At 37.6% G+C, this 22,630-nt stretch overlaps 4 protein-coding genes across 7 annotated transcripts; 2 read left to right on the top strand and 2 right to left on the bottom strand.

Moving 5' to 3' along the window:
- Nucleotides 1-209: 209 nt before the first annotated feature.
- LOC119066939 (mismatch repair endonuclease PMS2) lies at nt 210-3,614 on the bottom strand. The gene is made up of 7 exons (XM_037169657.1): nt 3,311-3,614; nt 3,087-3,246; nt 2,832-3,031; nt 1,685-2,776; nt 603-1,624; nt 419-530; nt 210-356 (listed from the first exon to the last, which is right to left on the bottom strand). Exons 1-7 carry the CDS (start codon nt 3,395-3,397, stop codon nt 276-278), a joined length of 2,754 nt encoding a protein of 917 aa, XP_037025552.1. The 5' UTR covers nt 3,398-3,614; the 3' UTR covers nt 210-275.
- A 1,103-nt stretch (nt 3,615-4,717) lies between these two features.
- LOC119066937 (uncharacterized protein C11D3.03c) lies at nt 4,718-6,400 on the bottom strand. The gene is made up of 5 exons (XM_037169654.1): nt 5,915-6,400; nt 5,635-5,842; nt 5,403-5,560; nt 5,235-5,340; nt 4,718-4,921 (listed from the first exon to the last, which is right to left on the bottom strand). Exons 1-5 carry the CDS (start codon nt 6,122-6,124, stop codon nt 4,842-4,844), a joined length of 762 nt encoding a protein of 253 aa, XP_037025549.1. The 5' UTR covers nt 6,125-6,400; the 3' UTR covers nt 4,718-4,841.
- A 2,783-nt stretch (nt 6,401-9,183) lies between these two features.
- On the top strand, nt 9,184-18,241 carry LOC119066936 (UPF0518 protein GG24907). 4 transcript variants are annotated; one of them, XM_037169651.1, is made up of 11 exons: nt 9,184-10,257; nt 10,334-10,536; nt 10,597-10,860; nt 10,939-10,991; nt 11,060-11,403; nt 12,061-12,234; nt 12,301-13,018; nt 13,081-13,259; nt 13,320-13,593; nt 13,797-13,835; nt 17,598-18,241. In XM_037169651.1, the coding sequence occupies exons 1-11, from the start codon at nt 10,108-10,110 to the stop codon at nt 17,864-17,866; spliced, it is 2,667 nt and encodes an 888-aa protein (XP_037025546.1). In that variant the 5' UTR covers nt 9,184-10,107; the 3' UTR covers nt 17,867-18,241. The 4 variants fall into 4 exon arrangements, with proteins under 4 accessions (XP_037025546.1, XP_037025544.1, XP_037025548.1 ...); XM_037169649.1 differs by having other exon boundaries at nt 9,225-10,257; nt 12,037-12,234; XM_037169653.1 differs by lacking the exon at nt 13,797-13,835 and having other exon boundaries at nt 9,226-10,257.
- A 2,419-nt stretch (nt 18,242-20,660) lies between these two features.
- LOC119066935 lies at nt 20,661-22,630 on the top strand. The gene is made up of 2 exons (XM_037169648.1): nt 20,661-20,804; nt 20,868-22,630. Exons 1-2 carry the CDS (start codon nt 20,802-20,804, stop codon nt 22,494-22,496), a joined length of 1,632 nt encoding a protein of 543 aa, XP_037025543.1. The 5' UTR covers nt 20,661-20,801; the 3' UTR covers nt 22,497-22,630.

The following is a 22,630-nucleotide window of genomic DNA, read 5'->3' as shown; positions in this document are numbered from 1 at the left end:
AGGACCTGATTGGAGATCTTCAACGGAGTGAGTCAAAAGTTGGACTGAAATGAAATCCGAATCGGAAATTATCGATAAATGAGAGGTTAATTCGCCCGTCTGGTAAGTTATTGTTGTTACCAGAAAACGAGCCTCAGTTTTCCACAACAGTGGAGAATCAGCGAAAAAATGACTTGTCGTAAAGGTGCGGGATGCAAATAAAAAGCAAGTTTAGAGTCCTCTCACATCTGTATTTGTCGTCATTTATTTACATCAGCAGTGTGAAATGCTAGATTTTATGAATCCTCAGCAGAAGAATCATTGACCATTGTCAAATTGACCAAATGCCTCATCGTTGGCCTGCCATGAGGACAATTCTAGAGAAGAAGCGACAGGTTAATTCTTAGCTCATTCTGTGCCAATTAGAATTTCAACTCACCCAGGGATGTTCGATTTCTCCCATTTGACTGATCAGTCGTTGCATATCAGATCCCGATAATGGTGTCCCAATCATCACCGATTTTCTACAGGCTCGTGAAGCAAACATAGCGCTAGAATTGAAATTTGCAATTTTATTAGTGTTGTGGACACATGCTTCCTAGAGTAGCAAACAGCGAACTGACCTGATTTTCGACGGTCGTAGAACCGAATTTGGCGATTCTTGGAGGAGAAATATTAGTTCATCGATTTCGTCTTTCCCGAATTGCCAACCCTTGCTCATTGGCTTGGCAGTTAGTTGAATCTTCTTCGTTGGCAGGGCATCATGGTCGATTTGGAATTTGAAACCATTCTTTTCGAACACTTCCAAATTGTCAATCAAAATCATTTCACTCACTGCCGTCAGTTCCAAATGCTGTGGAACTACTAGCTTCTGATTGTACAAAGTGGTCTCTTTTTGCAGTGTTTCGTAATTGAATTTCTCGTCGGTGGCATGTTGATCGACAATGAAGAGATCGTCGTTCAATTTCACCACTATGAATCCCAAATTGAATTGTCCGATGATTTCCATTTGGGAGAACGATTTTTTCGTTATTTCCGTTTGCAGTTCTTCTTCTGCTAGTTTGTTTTTAGCTGGTTCAATCGTTGCTTTGAATTTCAATCGATCCATCAGGCTCTTGTTCTCCAGTCGTTCGATTATTTCTAACTCTGCGGCCATCAGTTCAGAAATCTCATCGATTGACGTTGAGACGACGTCAGACATATCACGCGTACATTGGGTTTTGAAGCCAATTTGGTCAGCATCGACAAGGCTGTCGTTTTCACTGTCGTACTTCTCGCTGCCTTCTTCGTTTTCATCATCGTTAACTTCTTCGTTCTCTTCATCGTTGTGTTCATCGTCTTCTTCGTCACTGCCTTCCCCATTCTCTTCATTGTCTTCATCTAAGTCATCATCAGACCGAGAACTCGTATCAGATTGGTTGTCCTCCGAATCCCACTCAGGTCGATTCGCTAGTTTGCCAATAATGGACTCAACGTCTTTTGTTGGAGTTTTATTTGGCTTTGCTTTGGTCTCGGCTTTGATGGGTGAATTAATTTTGCGAGTGGTTCCAGCCGCTTCAGTTTTCATTATTCGACTTAAAATCGACTCACTTTTGACCCTCGATGGACCAGTAACCCCTTTATATGAGTCAATGATTTTGAATGGCTGAAAATAATATCAAATTATCTGCAAATTGATTGACATTGTTAATGAAGTGAAACGTACCGACGTTTGTTCCACTTTCAAATCGTGCTGTCGTTCGGGAGTACTTGTACTTTCAGGCGTATTCAAGTAGCTGGAATCAATTTCGGTCGTTCGACTCCTATCAATCATTGATTGATCAATCGACGAAGATAGTGTCTCGTCGTCTGACATAGGAATTGTTTCGTCATGTTTCTGGCTCAGATATTCCTGGATTTTTCGCATTTTCAAATTTCTACTTTCCACTTCATCGCAAACTTTTCGTTTAACGATTTTCTCCGATTTGATGGGATTATCAGTGTGTCCAGTCTTCTTCCACTGCGACAGCATTTGTGAAAATTTTTTGGCATTGGGAGCAGTGTCAATTTTAGATTTATTGGCTGCACTGGATGCCGATAAATTTAAATTTTGCATCTTGAACACTGAAGGAACATTTTCAAATGTTTTCGATAGACAAGCCTTCAGCACTAATAGCAGCACATTTTCATTATTCAGCAATAGTTGGCGTTTGTCTGGTGTAATATTGACATCCACATCCGATCTTTGTACGATGATGTTCAAGAAGACAAATGGATTTTGGTTGCTGTTGTATCGACTGTAAATTTCGTTGACGATTTTCGATATTTTCTTCGGTTCACATGGCCTGGAGTTAATGTAAATAAATTGCCGGTCTTTGCTGCTCCGACCGGATCCATGATGACAAGTGGATATCCAACCGTCGATGGTGAAGCGTTTCAAATCAATTTCGCTTAGACTGTCGACATTTTCACTACTAGAGTTTGGATCAAGCTCCTCCAGAAGGGCTTTAGTTTGTGTCTCGTCGAGTTCCGCAGGAGGTGTTATTTGTAACACATCGAAAACTTGTTTCGTTCCAAATATCGCGGAAATGTTGTCCATTACTGAATGACCACCATTTGTAGCCATAATGAGAGATTTGGTGCCTTTAACCGTTTGATTGGTGCACATAATTCGAACACCTGTGGCTACTAGGCAATATCCTTGCAAGATCTGACACATTTTGGCAAATTCCTTTTTGATGTTTCGTGTGAATTCCTTCTTACGGACTGGTAGTGAACCGAACAGATTGGTCAGCTGGACTGAAGTACCATTTTGTCTCTAAAAATTTGGATTTTATTTGACTTTGTTAACTGGATTTACCGTTACAACTCACAGCACAAATTTCCTTTTTTATGATTGTACCACGATCGTCTAGTTCTAAACGAGTTCCAAAGTCGGCACCTCGGTGTCGTGTCGTGATTACCATTTTCGATAGAGCACACAATGAACTCAATGCTTCACCACGAAAACCGAACGTTTCGACACACTCCAGGTCGGTGAATTCACGCAATTTTGATGTGTGATACTTGGCAGCTATCAAAGAAAATGATTTAGCAATGTTGCGATTTATGAAGTCAACCCTACTTACTTAAACCTTCGAAGTTACTTTCCTCGACACCATCCCCATTGTCTGACACTTCAATCGATTCTATTCCTTGGTCACGCAGTTTTACTTCAATTATGGTAGCGTGGGCATCTAGGGCATTTTCGACTAATTCCTTAACTGCGGTGGCCAGATTAAGTACAACCTTTGATAGAAAGTAGCAATAGTATGATATCTAGCGATCCAACTGTGATGTTTATAATCAATACCTGTCCTGAACAAATCTTATGTACTGTCGAAGAATGAATTGGACGAATGGCTTTCGCAGCTTCACTTGTTGCTTCAAGGTTATCCATTACGTTAATAATTCAACATTTACAAAATCATCAACGAATTACATTTAGATCGTCGTAGACACTTAAACAGGTATATTTTGAATACAAAACCTCGTTGGGTCTGTCACAATTAAAAAATTCATCAGTTTGGAGGTTGAGTTGCCGCTGATATTTATGAAATGCTCAACAGATCGGACGTTTATTATAAAACAGGCATATCAAAATTTAAAAACAATTTCAACGCACTGCAAGCATGGGTTACACACAAATAGAGCACTATTTTTGTATGAAAAAATTCCTTTTTTTTTCAATGACAAAATTTGGATGACACACTGCCGAGTTGAAGTACGGCAGAGTAAAATAAACCAGGCAGTAGCGGTTCATTTTCGAAACGTCAAATGAAGGACCTAATACACTGTATGAAAATGAAGACTGACATAAGTTGAAAAATTTTATTCGCAAAAAATGTATGGCTACTAGTACTAGATTATTCAGGTCCCTAGTCAAATCAGCGCTTCTGCCTGGTTAACTTTACTCTGTCGTGACTCTATTATTAGAGTACCATTCATGCTTGAAGTCCGTTGACAATTTCCATGTTATGATCTCGGCATCTTTTTTATTCACAACGTCGGTCTTGTCTGCAGCAAATTCAAAATGAAACTCACAACCTAATCAAAGGCAGGGTTGTATTCTCTTACCGACATTGGGGAGGAGTGATTTTTGTTACTATTTTCGATTGCTCTAATATGTAAAAAAATGTAAAAAATGTCTGTTCAAATTCGAGTTCGAATTTTCAAACCCTTTTTAAGGTGTTAGTTCTGGAAAGGCTGTATACTTTGTATACCCCAAAGTATACAGCCTTGAATTCTGGACCACGACGAATTTTTCTTGGAATTTTTTCATCCCCAATGGAGGTTCAAAAATTAAAAAAAATTGCATAATGTTCGAGCGAAACAAACATTTTTTGAATATTTTTCAGATTTTTACTTCAACACACTAGAGAGAGAAATAAACGAAAAACAAAATTCACATTTTCATCAATAACTCCACTACTGCACTATACTACTCCACTCGTTTTTTCATACTCTACTAAAAGTAGTTCTAGGCAAGGCCAAGACCTTTCGATTGATGTATCATAAGCTTTAGTTTCTTTGAAGGCACTTTTTACATGCTAACTTTATTTTTTTAATTCATTTTGGTTCATCCGAAAATTCAAACTCTGTGAATTACGGTGTGAATTAGTGTAACGATTGAAGCGTTAGGTCTACACTGTTCGAATGTCTTAACCAATTTTTCAGCTTTTTAATTTGATAAATTGCCAGCACTGTGCTGAATTGATTAATTTCAGAAATGCTTTAATATTTTTATTTATGTTTCGTTATATATGGTCCTTAAAACATTAATATGTCTTGGAGTTGTCCAAAGCATTGGATGGCGTGGAGCTTCGGCAACATGAGAGTAAACGTTATGCTCGATAAATCTCTACTAAAAATGGATGACACATTGAATCGGGAACGAATTTTCCGACCGGGAGTGAGACATCGCCTGTATAAAAAAGAAAATTGCATTGATTCAATACATATTTTAGTTCAAAAAAGCCTGTTTTCAGACGTGGTTCACTTTAAAGACGATTTTCCTCATGAAACCTAATAACTTATGACCAACTCTCTTCAAGCACGAGTGGTACTTTAAAATAGAGTACTTAAACTGGAAAGTGGATCGAGTAATTTTTGACACTGTAAAAAAATTTGTAACAAATTTCCATACAAGATAGTATACTCTAGCTATCTTTAGGAGGACTTTTGCTTGAAGTGTCTTGTTATGAGTCTAAAAATTCATATGGGCGATAAAAACTTACCTTGGGGACATGCACTGAGAGCTACTAACAAATTCATTTCGGCAATGAATTCAATTGAATCGCCTTTTTCAGCTGGACTTGGTTTGCAAAAATACTGATTTGTGTCCTTAAAGGGTTCAAGATTTGAAATGCCGATTTTCAGATTCCACAGAATCACTTTTTCCTTACTCGTGTTAATCCTGTGCACATAAAAATGTTCCAAACATCATGCACGTCAGACTCTTTAAGATTATGCTCTTTGATTGCTTCTGTTAAGTAGCTGTGACAACTTCCGAACCGTTCGTTACCCGTAATCAATTTGTATGTATAATCGTCGCACCTAGTACCTGGAATGTATTCATAAACTTGATACGATTCCGAGGTGGTTCCACTAAATGTGGATTTTAAAACTAATTTTTACCGATAACATCATGCAACGCCCCACCGTCTTTGTCAATGCCGTAGTCGGACAAGCTATCAAAGACAAATGTTGCCATTGGCCGCAAGTATGGTAAGCAACTCCACAGCTTATCGTATACTTTCAAATGTGACGAGTGCAATTGGCGCGTCTTCCCTGAATAGAAATGCTCTCTGGTGTTTTCCATATTCCAGAAGTTCAAATCACCAACCTACGTCCGACAAACATACATAACCGTTAGACAGTCTAAATGTGTTGTAAATTTCTCCACGTTCGGTCTTACTTGGGATCCTTCGATGAGAGTGATTTTACACAGGTCCCCTTTTTGCAATGTCCACGTTCTAGCCGATTTCTTCGGTACGATCAGCGAATTGATTAACGTTCCATTGATTGCACGATCACGATCTTTGTCGCATTTAACTTTGTCCGTTACAGCAGCCACAGGGCGATCGTAGCAAATTGTCGGTGGGAAACGTTTGAATTTTCTGTCCATTTGAATCTGCAGCTATTTTTTTCGTTGAAATTATAAGACAGCAGATCTTCACTTCGGATTTTTCCTTGTTATTGTGTTGCTAACTGGTCAGTACAATTACCTGCTGTTTAATATGTGAAACTTATCACTGCCGCTGTGGTGAAAACCAATCCCTTTTTATGATTTAAGATAGTGGCGATCGTAGCACATTGTAGCCCCGTAAGGCTCCGAATATGAGTGACTATCTCACTCCACTAGCCCTAGCTCACGACACGTCGAACATTTTTCATTTAATTTTTTCCCTGATCGACGTATTTTCGTCGGGTTTTTAATTTGTCATGTATTATTCTCTCTTTCGAATTCTACCGGTCACAAAAGGCATGTTAAACTTAATAGCACTCAGAACCTAGTACGGGGCTAAAAATACTGTTTTTTATCAGAAATAAGTCTTATCTCATGTAGTGACGTAGTGAATAAAACATTATGTGTGAGACTTTTACTTGCACTTGTTCTCGTGAAGTGATACATTTAATTCATAAAAGAACGAAAGTAAGCTTGCGATAAATGTGTCGAAAGTTAGACTTCATGGAGTCACGGTTATCTTAACCTTTTGAAACCCGTTGCTCAGATACTCTATAGTATTTTTCTAATCATAATTCTTATTGTGGCTATTTAATTAGACTCAGGATAAATTTCCTCCTACACAATACAGGTAACGTCAGTAAATTCAGACATCAATTTACTTCAGCTGTCTTTCATCCATTCGAAAGAAACAGCTCAAACATTTTGCATAATCAAACATTGGTAGGCTATAGCATAACAGCTAATAGTTATTTATGAAACAAGAATTTTTTGAAGTTATTTTGTTACACTAGATGTCGATTGACAACCTGAGGCGAAGGCAGCGATCTGATATTTACACGCATATTTCACCCAAGTTCAATAAAAAATAGGAAGAAACTATTGGCACCGGGTGCCGGGTGCCGGGTGCCAATAGTCTCTTAATAATACTTTGACTAATGGCACCGGGTGCCAATAGTCTCTTTATTATACTGTGGCTAATCGCACCCGGTGCCATTAGCCACAGTATTATAAAGAGACTATTGGCACCTGGTGCCATTAGCCACAGTATTATAAAGAGACTATTGGCACCCGGAAAAATTAAAATTTAATAATAAAAAATCCGGATATTTTGAAAATTCAACTTGTTTTGTACACAATCCTAAAGAATTAATATTTTTACTAAATGTAATGTAAAGGCGGATTGTTCGATCCTGAGAAATTCATCGTTTTATGAAATGTAACGTAAAGGTAGTTTGTTTGAAATGCGTTTTGTAGAATACTAGGGAATTCATCCTTCTACGAAATGAAACTGTAAGCAGTTTTGTTGGATCATAGGGAATTCGTCCTTTTACGAAATTTAACGTAGAGGGTGTCGGGGAATCTCGCACACGCGATCATAGTATGCGTCCTTTTACGACATGTAACGAAAAGTCATGACTGTGCGAGATTCACCACTTAGAGTGGTGTGCGAGATTACCCTACCCCACGTAGAGGCGGATTGTCGATTGTCGGATTTTCGATCCTTCTGAGGAATTCATCCTTTTACGAAATGTAACGTAAAGGTATCGAACAATCCGCCTTTACATTACATTTCCCAATAGGATAAATTCCCTAAGATCGAACAAACTACCTTTACATTACATTTCGTAAAAGGATGAATTCCTCAGGATCGAGCAATCCGCCTTTACGTTAAATTTCGTATAAGGACGAATTCCCTAAGATCGAGCAAACTACCTTTACGTTATATTTCGTAAAAGGATGAATTCCCTAAGATCGAACAAACTCCCTTTACGTTACATTTCGTAAAAAGATGAATTCCTCAGGATCAAAAAATCCACCTTTACATTTTCCAGAAGGATGAATTCCCTAAGATCGAACAAACTCCCTTTACGTTACATTTCGTAAAAGGATGAATTCCTCAGGATCGAGCAATCCGCCTTTACGTTAAATTTCGTATAAGTACGAATTCCGTAAGATCGAACAAACTCCCTTTACGTTATATTTCGTAAAAGGATGAATTGATTTTTTTTTTCATTCACTTCTTTATTTTCAAAAAAAATCTTAAGGATCGAACAATCCGCCTTTACCTTACATCTTACCGTCTTTACGTATCCAGATTTTTTGTTTTAATTTTAATTTTCCCGGGTGCCAATAGTCTCTTTATAATACTGTGGCTAATGGCACCTGGTGCGATTAGCATTAGTATAATAAAGAGACTATTGGCACCTGGTGCTATTAGCCACTGTATAATAAAAAGACTATTGGCACCCGGTGCCATTAGCCACAGTATAATAAAGAGACTATTGGCACCCGGTGCCAATAGCATATTCGTAAAAAATATCCTTGTAATACTGAGGAACTCTTCCAAACTTAACAACGGTCACATAATCTTTATATCGAGAAATTTTGACCAAACTATAGCTACCGTAGCTTCATTTTAGACATCATACTCCCTTTCATGTCCCGAGTGGCAAGAAAATACGGCTTTGAATCCCTTGCATTCACGCTATTCTCATATCAGAGTGAAAAATTATTGAGTAAATTAATAGTGTTGACTTTGGACCTTAAATTCTACACGATAATTATGCAATTATGAAAATTGATCGAGTAGCGGTTGCACGGTGAGCTTTAAAATTTTTTTATTCGACCTCTCGTGCACATGGGATATTTTTATGGGAATGTGCTCAGGGGCCTCCCAGGATGACGAAATGACTATTCCCAAAATATTTCGATGGGAAAATTTTTAATTAGATCGATTTTTCGTTTTTTTTTGGACCTGCGGGAAGCAGGTTTAAAAAAATTTAAAGCTCACCGTGGTTGTAGTCAGTTCTTTTCTTAATGAAATACAGAAAAAATCATGGGAAAGGGTTGGATATTAACGGAGAACGGCGCTTTGCCGTTTTTTCTGTAATTTTGACCATAGAGGTTCGTATTCAATTGAGATAAAACTCCATTGATGTCAGAGGTGCCGTTTCGCGCTGTATACACAAATCTTTATTATCGATGTTACTCACAGAGAAAAGAGGGTATAGCAGAGTGATGTCGAAAATAATAATTCGCCTTGACGTGAAAGTCATTTTATATTTTTATTCCAATTGGAATTATATTCAATAATTAAGTCTTAACTCCAAATAGAACGTAATTTTATAGTTTTCGCAAGAAGTATATTTTTCGTAAATTTATTAGCCAAACAAAGGAAACGTAATCCAATGTACAAAACCCGTCCAACAACCGAGAAAGCGATTAATTTGGCGATAGTATAAAAATGAATTCTAAAAGTGTGTAAAATTCAAGTGCAATCAAAATAAAAAGCAAAAATTCAACTCAACAAAAAAAATGTGTCAAAGTAGATAACACCTACATAAAATGAGAATTGGAAGCAATTTATGCGTGTAAAGTGAATTATTTGTTGTATTTTCGTATCATTGTTTTTTGGAACATAGTTTTATCATTTCCTTTTATCATAATTAAATGCAAAACCAAAAGTTTTCAATCAAATGAACACTCGAGCAAGAGCTACAAGCATAAAATCATTTTACTGTGCCAACTGAATGGGAGTTTTATGTGTGTAGTCATACGTCAGACATTGCATCGTAACATTGTTATTCGTTCTGTGATGACGAGTCCGTAGGCTATGTCCTCAAAACAACACTATAAATCATTTCTGTTATGCGATAAAAATGCAAACAAAAATAATCAGCTAAAATTGTGAGATTTTCGGTGTTCGTCGGTTGGAATGGAACTTTAAAACTGTGGTGCTCGTTCACAAAAATATTTACACAACCAAAGTTATTTTAATTTAAAAAACCCCGATAAAAGACACCTTTATTCTTATACCTCTGTCGTTGGTATTTCGGCCCGATACAAATACCGATTTGTGATAAAATAAATTTAGTTTTAAGTGATTGAGATACCCGTTCAATTTGAAAATTAGATGAGAAATGAGCTGGTTGGGAAAAAGTCCACTGCGCCAAAGTTTCAGCCGCACCAGTAATCAACCAATACGAACAAATGATTGTGATCCACAGGCGTGTTACGACAGCTTTTGTAAGCACTGGCAACAGATTTACGACATTATCTTAAAAGTTGAGGTACCGTTGGGGATAAGATTACGCAGCGAATTTGATAAAACGAAGTCTAACTCTTTGTTTAACGTTCACATTTTAGCCAATGAAACCGCCTACTCGCGATGACGTATTGGGTGTTGTGTCTCATCTGGATCATATGGTCACACTCTTGCTGGTCGAACTACAAAACTGCAATAAAGTTATATTGTCGAGTATGCAGCCACCTCCGGCTCCATGTTTGGAATATCTGTTAAGCGAAAATTTGCTAGATAAACTGTACGAGTGGAGTAGTTCAACTGGAAGGTAGTGCCAAGAGATTCCAGAGTTTTGGAACTTTCACGAAAAAAATGAATTCCCTTTCAGATATGCAAACGCAGTTCGATTGGAGCAATTAAAGCTTTACGAATTGCTAGTGAGTCATTCTCGACATCAACTGTTGGTGCATGAACCGTTTCTCCGACCGCTGCTAAAAATTTTGGCATCCAGTCAGGATGAAATATTTCCACCGGACATTGAGAAACGTCTTGTGATATTGTTGAATCAACTCTGCGTGGTTCTTATGCAAAACGTTCATTTGTTGGATTTATTTTTCTTTTCATCGTCACAGCAGGGACACGGTGGCACAAAGTGATTATTTTGCAATACCTACTTTTATCATCACATCCACCGTCCCCTACATAAATTCCATTTTATTTTTACTTTCAGTTTCCTCATCTTTTCATTATTGATACCATACGTTCACCGTGATGGATCCATTGGTAACGATCCACCCACTCTGACTCACTGATTCAAAATGGATTCAAATTATTTTTTATTTATTCATTAGGACATCAAGCACGGGATGCGCTATTACTCTGCATGTCATTATCGCAAAAGAATGAAAACGTTGGCACTTACATCGCACAATACTCGTCAATGTGTCCGGTTCTGGTGATGGGACTCGGTGGACTGTACTCATCCTTGCCGAATGCTATTGACATCACGGCCATCGATTGGCATCGCATAACGACGGACGATGTGGCTGACATACCCGAATTGACAAAGTTTATGAATTTGTTGGAATTCTGTAATGCATGCGTTCAAGTGGCACACGAACTGATCAAAACGCAATTGTTGGACTTTATGTACACCGGATTTATTGTGGGTGTGTTGGGACCAGCCATTTTACAGGTATTTCTGCTTTGTGATGTCTGCCAATTCTATGGTTTGTGGTGAGGGTTTTATGTTACAAAACGTTTGTTATTGTGTCATTGTGTCTACAGGTTGTGGTCCACTTTTTTTTTGTTATTGCTATCAATAAAATTGCACAATTCACACTCAAGCACTCTAAACTAACTTATAGACTAAACGACATGCACACACCTTGCTTCACATAAAAGCAAAAAGTGAGGTCTGTGACGTCATATCGCTTTTCTGTTCTCACATTCAGTGTCGTTCAGAGTATTCTCATGCATACTACTTGTGTTATTACCTAGTTGGATACTAACAACACGTCAATTCAGCCAGCAAGCCAATTTCACATTTCCTTAAATTTAGAAAGTTGGAAATGTGATCTTCAATCCCTGCTACTTCCATTCATTTTCTACTGATCGTACAATGTACAAAGCTCACGATCCATACGTCGAATTATTTATTGTCTTGTCAACACGAAACGCAGTTCTCCATCATGCAAATCGATCATCTTGTATCACTGAATCACTGAATGTCTTCCCTTTTTGGTGTTGGTAATGTGATCACAATTGAAAATGACATCTGCAAACGGAGAAACCCTTACTAACACACCAAGATATCACCCCTTTACAGATTTTCAAAGGCAATCATTTGCAGAATAACGCCGACTCCCAAATATCCGCGATGGCCTATTTCGATTTGATTCTGCGGTCTGTCACGGATCCAGGACTATTAAGCGTTTTTGTTCGTTTCTTGCTGGACACGGAAAAGTTTGATGGTCAACGAATGTTGGACGTGCTGGTGGAACGGATTAGTTCGGTGGATACGCGAGTAAACATTTAAAAAAAACATTTTCAAATGAAAATCTCTTCCATTTTCTCGCTTTTCCACTTTCAGTTGTGTTTGGTCACACTGTCGCTGTTCGACACATTGCTGTCACTACATAGCGAGGAAATAATGATGGAATTGCTGTTAAAATTCCTAATACCCTGCAAGCATATCCCAATCAGTCACCGGCACAAAGTGAATCGTATCGACGCGTACACAAATTCGGTGGAATTCTTTTTGGACCTGTCGCCGGAAGTGATGAAACATGCCGCCCAGAATGCACTAATTGAAACACAACAGCACAGTTCCATGACAAAAACAATCGGCGCTAATTGGAACCATTACGGGTATTACGGCGGCGAGTCGCTGTATTCCAATTATCATGCATATCTATTCGATGCACGGCATAAGATATCAATTTGTCAACGATCGTGCCAGAAGTGGTCCAGGACGTACAAGCTCGAAAATCATGCAACGAACAAACGAACGGAAAAGACAATGGAACTGATACGGAGTTTTTTGAACGAATTTAGCAATGAGAACGGAGATAGCGACAGGAGTAAGCAGCTGGATAGTTTACAATCGCTGGGTGAAAGTAGTGGCTACGAAAGTTTTAAATATCGGCCCGAGGATGACTCGGATGAACGAACTGCCGAAGCGGATAGTAGTAACTATGGTGAGACGATGCGAAGATCAGAGAGTTGGAAGTTGTCGAGTCGTAAACACGAACCGGAAATTGAATTTGATTTTTCCGAAGATTTATTTACACAGGGGACGGTTAGCTTAGGTAGGGTGGATTGACTATTGATTGAGACCGAACAATTTACAAATTTTCACCGATCGATGCAGGTCCTTTCATAAGCTCAATATGGGGAAAATTACAGACCTTCACAAGCAATTGCTTGTATGTGAATTTACATTTGACCGGGTTGATTACTCGTCTTGCTTGGTATCCACTTCCGCTTACACATTCAATCCTACTGCGACCTGATATACCGACAACTTCGGATACACCATCATTTCATCAGGTTTGTAAACATTTCACAGGTAGTTCAACGGTGTCGATGTTGAATGTTTGTTTTTTGCAGCTGCTGAAAATCTTAAAGCAGCAAATCGACGCTGAACTACCAGTTAGTGAAGAATCACTAGAATTGGTCGACAACAATCGCTTTGAGCTCATCGAAAGGGAACAGCGTTTAGTGAATGCCCGGAAAAATGCAATAACCACGAATATTTCGGCCACGACTCCGCTTCAACTGACACCGGGTTCGCAATACGATCCGTTTAAACGAGGCGACACGAAACGAAAAAGTTTTTCCAGTTCACTATCAAATATGTTCAAGCGAGCACCGAACAGTTCAGGTATTGTAAATTTGCACCATTTTCTTTGTTGATTTTTTTCACATTATTAAGGGCACAATAATGCGACAACCGATATGAAAGGCGACTCTACCATCAACGAATTTTCTCTGTTTTCTTTTCATTCTTTTTTGTTTTCGCTTTCTGCCATTTGTTATTGTCGGATTTAAAAACTTAAAAAATTAATTTTCAATTTATTCATTCAGCTACATCTGGGTTAGCGCAAATATTCGAACTCTTCACTGGTAAATATCATGCTTGGTTCTTTTCATAAATTGTTTTGTATCAACATTTATTGTTCGGTGGTGGCAATCATTAGCATGAAATGAAAATGTTTCGCATGAATTTGTAAATGTTTTAATTTGTTTAGGGGTAATCGCCCCTTCTATTCCTAATCAATTTCAATAATTGACTGTCGTCAACATTTTTACTTTTCATCATAATTCTTATCATTAAATAGAAATCGTTCTGCATGATAAATCTATCGTCGGCCTTCGACTCTTGTGATCTTACTTTTCATTTCTTTCGACTTATTTTATTACTGTACGGTGCTGAGATAATATTCTTTTCTAAAGAGATAATGCTCAATGGAATTGGTGTTGGAATTTAAAAGCTTAAAACAACAAAAAATTTACTAAATCAATTAAAATGAAATCTAATTTGTATATTGGACGTGAAGCCTCGAAATCACATGAATATTGTGCCGAGAAAATTTGATTTGCAATAAAGTTGGGGCATCCCGACAAGTTATTTTTAGTCGGCGTAGAACATTAATCGAAGTCAAAAATTGATCTTCGATGTGCCTGTAAAATGCATCCATTTTTATAAGTTCATCTAAACATACCAACAAAAACATCGAAACGTACAGCCGCCCATGAAAATTTTTTTTGAAATGGCGGAAATACATTTTCGATTTTACCCTGTTGGTATCAAATGTGGTAAAACACATAGTTCTAGCTACAGACCAGGTCAAACCATTTTTTTCTTATCACTGCTACAAACGGCCTCAGTCAAGTTTTTGGCGGCTGACAAAATATGGTGCAGTGCGGCGTAATTATTATGATAAAATGAATTTTATAAAATAATCTACACATTTTACAGACATACGTAGAATAACTTTTTGCTGAGAGTAACTTTCTGCGTCGAAAAGGTCGAAATGTCCCATCTCAATTGGCCCAATGAATTTGCTTGTAATTTGATTTTTTGGTGGAACTGAAATCTTGACGTCGTTCATCCGATCTGTATCTGTGATAATGTTAAACTTGATGCTTTTCCTGTTCTGTCTTTGACCGCTATTTGAATCTGTGGTGTGTTAAACTGAGAAGTTGTTTAAAATTGATATTTTCATCTGTTTTCAAGTTGCCATTTCAACCAAGAGTTTGTCGATTTAATTTTTGTTTTTATTTTGGTGCAGAAGTCATTTTAAATTATTGCACGCACATGCACCACATGAAATAATTGCTTTTTAGCCTCGTACTACGTACTGGGTGCGATTAGTTATAATTTTTTAACTGGTAACAATTTACTATAATTTCAACTGGCTTGGTGTTAGTTTCTCCTGCATTTTGTGCGGAGATCTGCTACACTACATGTGTTCGAGTTTTGATGCGCCCACATATTTCCGCCTCTATTTCTATGATCAGATCGATGCTTGGTTCCATTTCATGCAATCCAATTAGACACATCTCAATGTATCCATTGGCAAACTTCGACATTACATGTAGTGTAGAGGTGAGCTGATGGTTGAAAAGGCACACAAATATTTAACTTTATTTGTTGTGATTATCGCGAAAAACGTGCGAGACGTGGGATATCATTTGTCCGTTATGGATGTTTCGAGTGGACAGGAATCAAGTAGTCTTTTCAACAATTACTATCGCATTAAACATTGAAATATAATCGAATCGCAAACTATCGAGTAGAAATATGAACATACCCGAAGCAATAAGCAAAGATATTCGTACCACTACAGGAGAAGCACTTTTTGCTGCGATCGAACAATATTTGAATAGCTCGTTTCAAGTGATTCCCGACAAATTGAGAAATATTTGTATGTTACGAGGCTTCAATAATGCTATGTACTTTGAATAAATCGGTGATCGCCGATGTAGAAATATCTGTGCCGAATGTGGAAGGGCATTTCTTTGACGGTTGCCATGAAATGGAGAGCTATTATGGTACTTACGCGAAATCCCGAAATGATTTTCAATTCTTAGCCGGAGAGCGGGTTTTAACTATTAATAAAATTGCAATGGCTGCAATGCGTATGGCCGCTCAGTTAGGCTATGTATCTGGAAATTCCGATGAAAATGGTGGGTCGGTCATTCATGGAGAAACTGGTGATAATGGTCACGCAGTAGAAAACTTCAGTGATACAACTGAAAATGTAGATGAAGATAATTTGTTAATATTTCGTGAAGGACGAGAATAGTTGCGCGCTGAAAACGAAGAATTATTGTATAGTACCCGTACAACTAAAACTTCCAACATATTTTTATACGAATTCATTATGTTTTGCAGTGTGGTTGTTGTTGTCAATCAGCAGTTCCATCTTCAGTGTTTTTGTTCAATTTCTAAAATTTAATATTTTCTGTTTAAGTGCTAGGCTCCATTAGTACGGATACAAGAACAATAATATCGGTGATAATTGCAGGCCGAAAAATGTAAGCGCCCAAGCCCACGGTGGGGCTGAACAAAAGTTAAATAGAGTCGCGACACCACCTCTGTTTTTTTTTTATGCTTTTATTGAGGGACTCGAGTACTATAAGGAACCACATTCAGTTCGCGAATCCATCCAGCCGTTTCGGAGAACCGGCACTCATGGCACCGACGAGTCAATTTAAATAAAGATTGTTGTCGCAACGGATAGAGGGACTAATTCTAAGCTAATTCGTGTTAAAATGGCTTCCCTCGACAACCTGACCACGTAGCCACAGCCAGCTAAAGTCGAAATTTCGCACTTGAGGATGGATAATAAATTGAAAATTTCGTCGTAGAGTGACCTTGCTGCAAACAAAATGTCGTAACAGATACTTGTTGTGAGGCGGGTATGGCGAGTATGGCTGGTATCGTTGTAAAGCTTAGACTGCAGGCTGATCAGGCATTATTGTCTGTTCCAGACATGATCAATCTGTGTATTATATAGGAGTTCAAGTTTCGCCGGGGATGGTGAAAATAAACTTTTTCAAATATTGTACAATTCAGACAAATTTTGTAAAATCCATTCTCGGCGTTTAATAGAGCATGGAATCCTCTACCAATATCGCCATTCCAAGAGTTTCAAACTATCTTCATCTTGGACATATCACCATTTAAAAATGTCGAAATTTCGACTTTAGCTGGCTGTGGCTACGTGGTCAGGTTTTCGAGGGAAGCCATTTTAACACGAATTAGCTTAGAATTAGTCCCTCTATCCGTTTACCTCTATCCGAAACGGCTGGATGGATTCGCAAACTGAATGTGGTTCCTTATAGTACTCGAGTCCCTCAATAAAAACATTAAAAAAAATTAGAGGTGGTGTCGCGACTTTATTTAACTTTTGTTCAACCCCACCGTGAGCCACCAAACTCGAATATTTTACTTCCCTAAATACACCCCTAATTATCGTCCACATTTATCGGCGAAATTTCCAATTATGATTATGATAGAGCTAACTCCAACTCAATTACTTTCAGTACATTATGATATTGATGGAACTGTACGAATCTCAACGAATATTTTTCCGAATGTAAGTTTCTGTTGACATTTTTATTTGACCGAAAATAAAGTCGCATCCTAATTCCATTTGGTTTATTGGCTAAGCGTTTAGATTTACCCAATTGCTGAATCCATCGTTAAGACATTTTTTTTCAGATAATTTTTTTATGTGTAAAACAGCTAGGATCTATTCAAGCATTGCTATGTGATAAGCGTAGTAACATTAGTAATTGCCTTTAAGTTAAAAAATTTGTACTCCCCATTCGAGCAGACAATTTCTTAAAATTCGATCACTCTTTCAAATTCAATAGGAGCTGCTTCTCACATTAGCATTCCTCTGCGAGAAACTAATCCATCGTCAGAACCAACATCATTGGACTCAACACATTCATCGTCGTCTACGGTCATGGGCTCGTTGTCGAGTAATTCGACCAGTAATGGCATCAATGGGAGCAACGAACGTCAACGTGATTTAGCACTGTGCGCTGTTATACTCGACGAGTGGCTGAAAGAATTGTCGGCAATATCACAGGAACAAAGTATTGTTATGTTAACAGATCCGACACTTAACTGTTTATAGTTTTTTGTTTTAAAAATAGTTTCTGTTTTATTTATTTTACCTTTACTCTCTTCTCTGGTCACTCAGACTCAAATTAATTATCATAGTTTACATGCACAACAAAGAGCTCATCAGAATATATCTAGATAATTTTTTGTAGAAACACCATTAAAAGTGAAAAGATTTTTTATTTTCTGTTAAATAATTTTTTTTCTTTGTAAAATGTTTATTAAAAAAAAAATTTCAATTAAAATGAATTCAAATTTCGGAGTGTCCGAATGTGGAAAAATGGTCGACTGCTAAATTCAACAACAAGTTTCTTACCATAGAAAATACAAAATTTGTGCAACGCATTTTTGTAATTTATCGAAATGAAAAACTTATTTTTATCAAACACACAAACGCTTTTTTTCAATAACACAGTTAACGTCTTTTTCCTTACATAGGATCTCGAAAACAATAGTATTTTACATGACTAGGGATAAAAAGATGAAAATTAAAGTTTTCGAGTGAATTTTGTTGATCCAAGGTGAAGCCGAGGTCAATAAACACACGAAAACGAGACTTTTCATTTTTATCCCGACTTATGTAATGGATTTTACATGCTGAGGGCGTCGAAAGAAGTACTTAAAACATGAAAAGTACGGTTTTCGACGCATGTAGCATGTAAAATTAATTTCTGCCCTCACATGAAAGGTCTGTCGGATCACATTATAGAGTGGAAGCGTAGAATCTCTTCATATTTATTGCAGTAAGAAGAGGGAAACGGCAGTCAAATTCACTCAGCTGATTCACTCATACAAAAAAACTGGTAATGATTGTTTATACGGATTAAGCAGCACTCGCTTGGGTGTGGTAGTGGTATAAACATGCACAGCCTGTTTTGTTTGGATGAGTGAATCAGCTGAAGAAAACTTAGGTTGAAATTTGATTGTCATTTCCTGTAAGTTTCATGGAACTCACACAGTCTTGATTTCTTGAGCACTTTCATGATTGAGCAAGAATGTTGGTGTATAATAACCGAGCTTGTACTGCAAAGTGCCTTATTAAAATCCTCAGCTGTCCGGTACGGGTACGGTACAGTATTAATTACAACATTCACTATCTATACTTCTTAGAGAAAGGCTTCCTCGAATTTTCGTTGACGAATCGACATAAAGCTAAATTGTAGCCTACATTTGTGCGCAAAAATGATATGTTTTCGATGATAACTTCGTATCCACGTCCTTTCTGGAAAAAATGGGACCATCGACCATAGTTTTGTGTTGAAATGTGTTTTCTATGAGTAAAAATAATAAATGTGTGTGGTGGTGTAACCTACGAGAAAACGCAAAATTTCACTAAAATTCTTTCTGTAGAATTGAAAGACGAATCTAACGAGCTATCACTCATTAAAATTGGAGACCGCTTGTTCCAAAAGTTAAGAGGGCAGACTAGGTGTGAAGTAGGCTATATATTGAAAAATTGGTTTTAAAATTAATGTAGACCATTTAATGAAAATCTGTTCCAGCAATTAGATGAGCAATATGTTTATCTATCTCTAAAAAATGAAAAACGATTTACAATAAGCAACAGTTGGAAGAAAACCGATTTCCAAAAAAATATTGCATAGCCTAACTTTAAGCGACGTTCATATTTTGGAAATCGGTTTTCTTCCAACTGTTGCTTATTGTAAATCGTTTTTCGTTTTTTAGAGATAGATAAACATATTGCTCATCTAATTGCTGGAACAGATTTTCATTAAATGGTCTACATTAATTTTAAAACCAATTTTTCAATTACAGCCTACTTCACACCTAGTCTGCCCTCTTAAGACGAATCTACACATAACTAAATTGTTGCCTACATTTCGGGGCAAAATTCTTATTATTTTGATGATAATTTTGGACTCTCATCCTTTTTCGAAAATACGATGGACGCACTTTTTCCAAAAAGGATGCGAGTCCAAAATTATCATCAAAAAAATAATAATTTTGTAGGCAAAAATTTAGCCATGTGTAGATTACTCTTAATAAAATCACCTGAAGTTTTTGCGATATTATTCTTAAAACTCAATTCAAATTCAGAGCGTGAGATCTGTATTAAGAGGAAACTACACATGGCTAAATTGTTTCCTACATTTCGGGGCAAAATTATTATTATTCTGATGATAATTTTGGATTCGCATTCGTTTTGGAAAAAGTACGAAAAAACTCAATATTTCACGAAAATTGACACATATTTTGAGTTTTCTCGGACTGAGGTTACACCACCACAAAAATTTAAATTTTTACTGAAAGTTAACACATTGTAACCAAACGATGGTCGTACTTTTTCCAAGAAGGTGTGAGTCCAAAATTATCATCAAAATAATAATAATTTTGCTTCCAAATGTAGGCAACAATTTAGCCATGTGAAGATTCCTCTTATATTAATACAGATCACACGCCTTAGGCATACAACTCCCTTCGTTCGGACTACAACTCACGAAATTCCCTAAAACATACCGTCCAGAACAGATACGTAAATAACTATTTTCTCGATCGGACTGGATATTTTGCTGTCGCTTTCGTTCCACTTCTTACATCATCAGAATTTGTCGCTTGTACATAGTTAATTTTGGTAACCTTAGCGACATTCGGTGCAATCGATGTTACAGGCAGAGCCGAATATTTGGGAATTGATTCTCTAAATTCTCAAAAAAAAATCATTTTGCTTGCCAGACAGTAATGAGTCGTTTTCTGGCTGCAAGCAAACAAAGTATAGCATCAGGCACATCGTTCGATGTTTCTGCGATGTGTTTGTATTAGATCAACGCACTGTAGTGCTTTGATTAGATCTATGTGAACCACATTTAAACGTGTGCATGTGAACTGAATAGACGTCAGTAGAGGATATAGAGCCTTGAAAGTAAAAAAAGAATTAAGAGAAATACGTTCGCAGCTATTCTTTTGAGGCTTTTCTTCCAATTTTGCATATGGTAACAGCTTTAATTTTCTGCTACTTTTCATTCGTACTATTTTCGCATAATCACTTTCAACAGTTGACAATGTTATGGGCAAAAGAAAGCGATCAGACTGGATCATCCAATGGAATTTACGTGAACATTTTGCGCGATTTGAAAGACCGCAACGCGACTGCAATGCCTGAAAAGAAATCGATGGAAAGAAAGAGAATTTTCGACTTAACTGAATGCCTTCGACTCAAAGGAAATCAGCAGTTTGGTGAACAATTATTTGAACAAGCAATGGAATGTTACAATCGTAGTTTGTGCTACGCTGAAAAAGATTCCGTCCAAATGGCAAAAGCATATGCAAATCGGTCAGCGTGCTTTTTTTCCATGAAGATGTACAACAAATGTCTGACTGATATTGAACTCGCTCAAGCGGCTAACTGCCCCACTCTAATTCGAACGAAATTAGAACAACGAAGAGCAGATTGTTTGCGATTGATTGATGAGAATAATAGCGTCGAGGATGTTTCCCATTTCGCAATGCCTCAGCTCAGTTTCAAAAGCAATGCAAAGATCCCGTTTATGGCAAATGTATTGGACCTGCAATACAACAGCGAATTTGACATTCATGTTGTGGCAAAGCGGGATATCGATGTTGGGAAAACGATTATTGTCGAGCCGTTTTATGCGTACGTTCCGGGAACGGATGAGAGTGGGTGTAGTGTGTGTGGCAAATCAGAGCCTTCGAATTTCATTCCATGTGATACCTGCGCAGAAACAATGTTCTGTTCCAAAGAATGTGCAAAAACCAGCCATCACAATATCGAATGTATAAATGGTGTCTTCTATGGTGATTTGAAGAAAGATGATCCCAGCACATTAATGCGTACAATGATGTTCCAATTCGTCGTGCGCACTATCGCTAAAGCCTTTTGTATGTTCGGTAATGTAACCGATTTCATTTCATTTGTTGAACAATGCATCGACGAAAATCAAACAAATGTGCCGTCAATGGAGGATGATCGCTCCACGTATGGAGCGTTTTTAAAAGTGCTTCGTCACAAAGACTACGTACCGAAAGAGTTGTGTACAGACGCCATTGCCTTCGCATATGAGTCTCTTATGAAGTCTGATATTGGAAAGGGCTTTGTTTTGGAAGCTCAACAGAATTTCCTTGCTCATCTGATATGGCACCATCTATCAATTGGCTTATTGATCAACGAATGTCGTTGGTCTGATTTCGATCAATTGGACAGTTCACTCACCCTGACAAGTTCGTTTACCACCTTTTCTTGCACACCAAACACTGTTATTTGCAGTGTGAATGGCTACAGAGTTTTGACCACTGTGCGACCTATCAAAAGTGACGAAAAAATTATGATTTCGAGATTTGGTGATCATCTGAACGACGAGCCTACGGAAGTTGAAGAACTCTTGAGTGCAACCAAGCGAAATGTGAAATGCAGCTGTGATCGTTGTGCAAAGCGATCGGCTTCACCAGCGGAACGACTTGCAATGCGAAAAGATCCTCACTATCACATCGTACAGCAAAATCATTCCAACGAACCGAATGATATGAGTGAAAATTTGCGTCTAAGAGGCAACGCTATCGAATTTTTGAGGAAATTTGGTCGATCGACTTGGTGTCCAGAAATTGCATTAGCAGTTGACTGTATGGATAAATGTATATCTTTCCAATGTCGGAAAGGAAAGAAGTAAAAGTGTTGCATTTTTGAAAAGTTTTGACTTGTTCTATTAATTTTATATTTTGTGTTCCATTTGCATTTTCTGTTCTTTTGTGAAGTAAATTAATCTAATGGAATAAACTTTATCGATCCGAAGATCGGAAAATA

Source organism: Bradysia coprophila, chromosome IV, assembly GCF_014529535.1.
Source record: "Bradysia coprophila strain Holo2 chromosome IV, BU_Bcop_v1, whole genome shotgun sequence".
Classification (NCBI taxonomy): domain Eukaryota; kingdom Metazoa; phylum Arthropoda; class Insecta; order Diptera; family Sciaridae; genus Bradysia; species Bradysia coprophila.
The sequence above is the reverse complement of the archived record's forward strand: the minus strand, read 5'-3'. Positions and strand labels throughout refer to the sequence as shown.

Excerpts from the sequence above, each read along its gene's own strand:
- LOC119066939 (XM_037169657.1), bottom strand. The coding sequence starts at position 3,397 with ATGGATAACCTTGAAGCAACAAGTGAAGCTGCGAAAGCCATTCGTCCA. Across the intron at positions 3,247-3,310 it reads ATAAGATTTGTTCAGGACAG|GTTGTACTTAATCTGGCCAC; the intron begins GTATTGATTATA and ends TTTCTATCAAAG. Across the intron at positions 357-418 it reads GAGAAATCGAACATCCCTGG|AATTGTCCTCATGGCAGGCC; the intron begins GTGAGTTGAAAT and ends CTTCTTCTCTAG.
- LOC119066937 (XM_037169654.1), bottom strand. The coding sequence starts at position 6,124 with ATGGACAGAAAATTCAAACGTTTCCCACCGACAATTTGCTACGATCGC. Across the intron at positions 5,843-5,914 it reads CTCTCATCGAAGGATCCCAA|GTTGGTGATTTGAACTTCTG; the intron begins GTAAGACCGAAC and ends TGTCGGACGTAG. Across the intron at positions 4,922-5,234 it reads TCTCAGTGCATGTCCCCAAG|GCGATGTCTCACTCCCGGTC; the intron begins GTAAGTTTTTAT and ends TTTTTTATACAG.
- LOC119066936 (XM_037169649.1), top strand. The coding sequence starts at position 10,108 with ATGAGCTGGTTGGGAAAAAGTCCACTGCGCCAAAGTTTCAGCCGCACC. Across the intron at positions 10,992-11,059 it reads TCACCGTGATGGATCCATTG|GACATCAAGCACGGGATGCG; the intron begins GTAACGATCCAC and ends TTTATTCATTAG. Across the intron at positions 13,260-13,319 it reads ATACACCATCATTTCATCAG|CTGCTGAAAATCTTAAAGCA; the intron begins GTTTGTAAACAT and ends TGTTTTTTGCAG.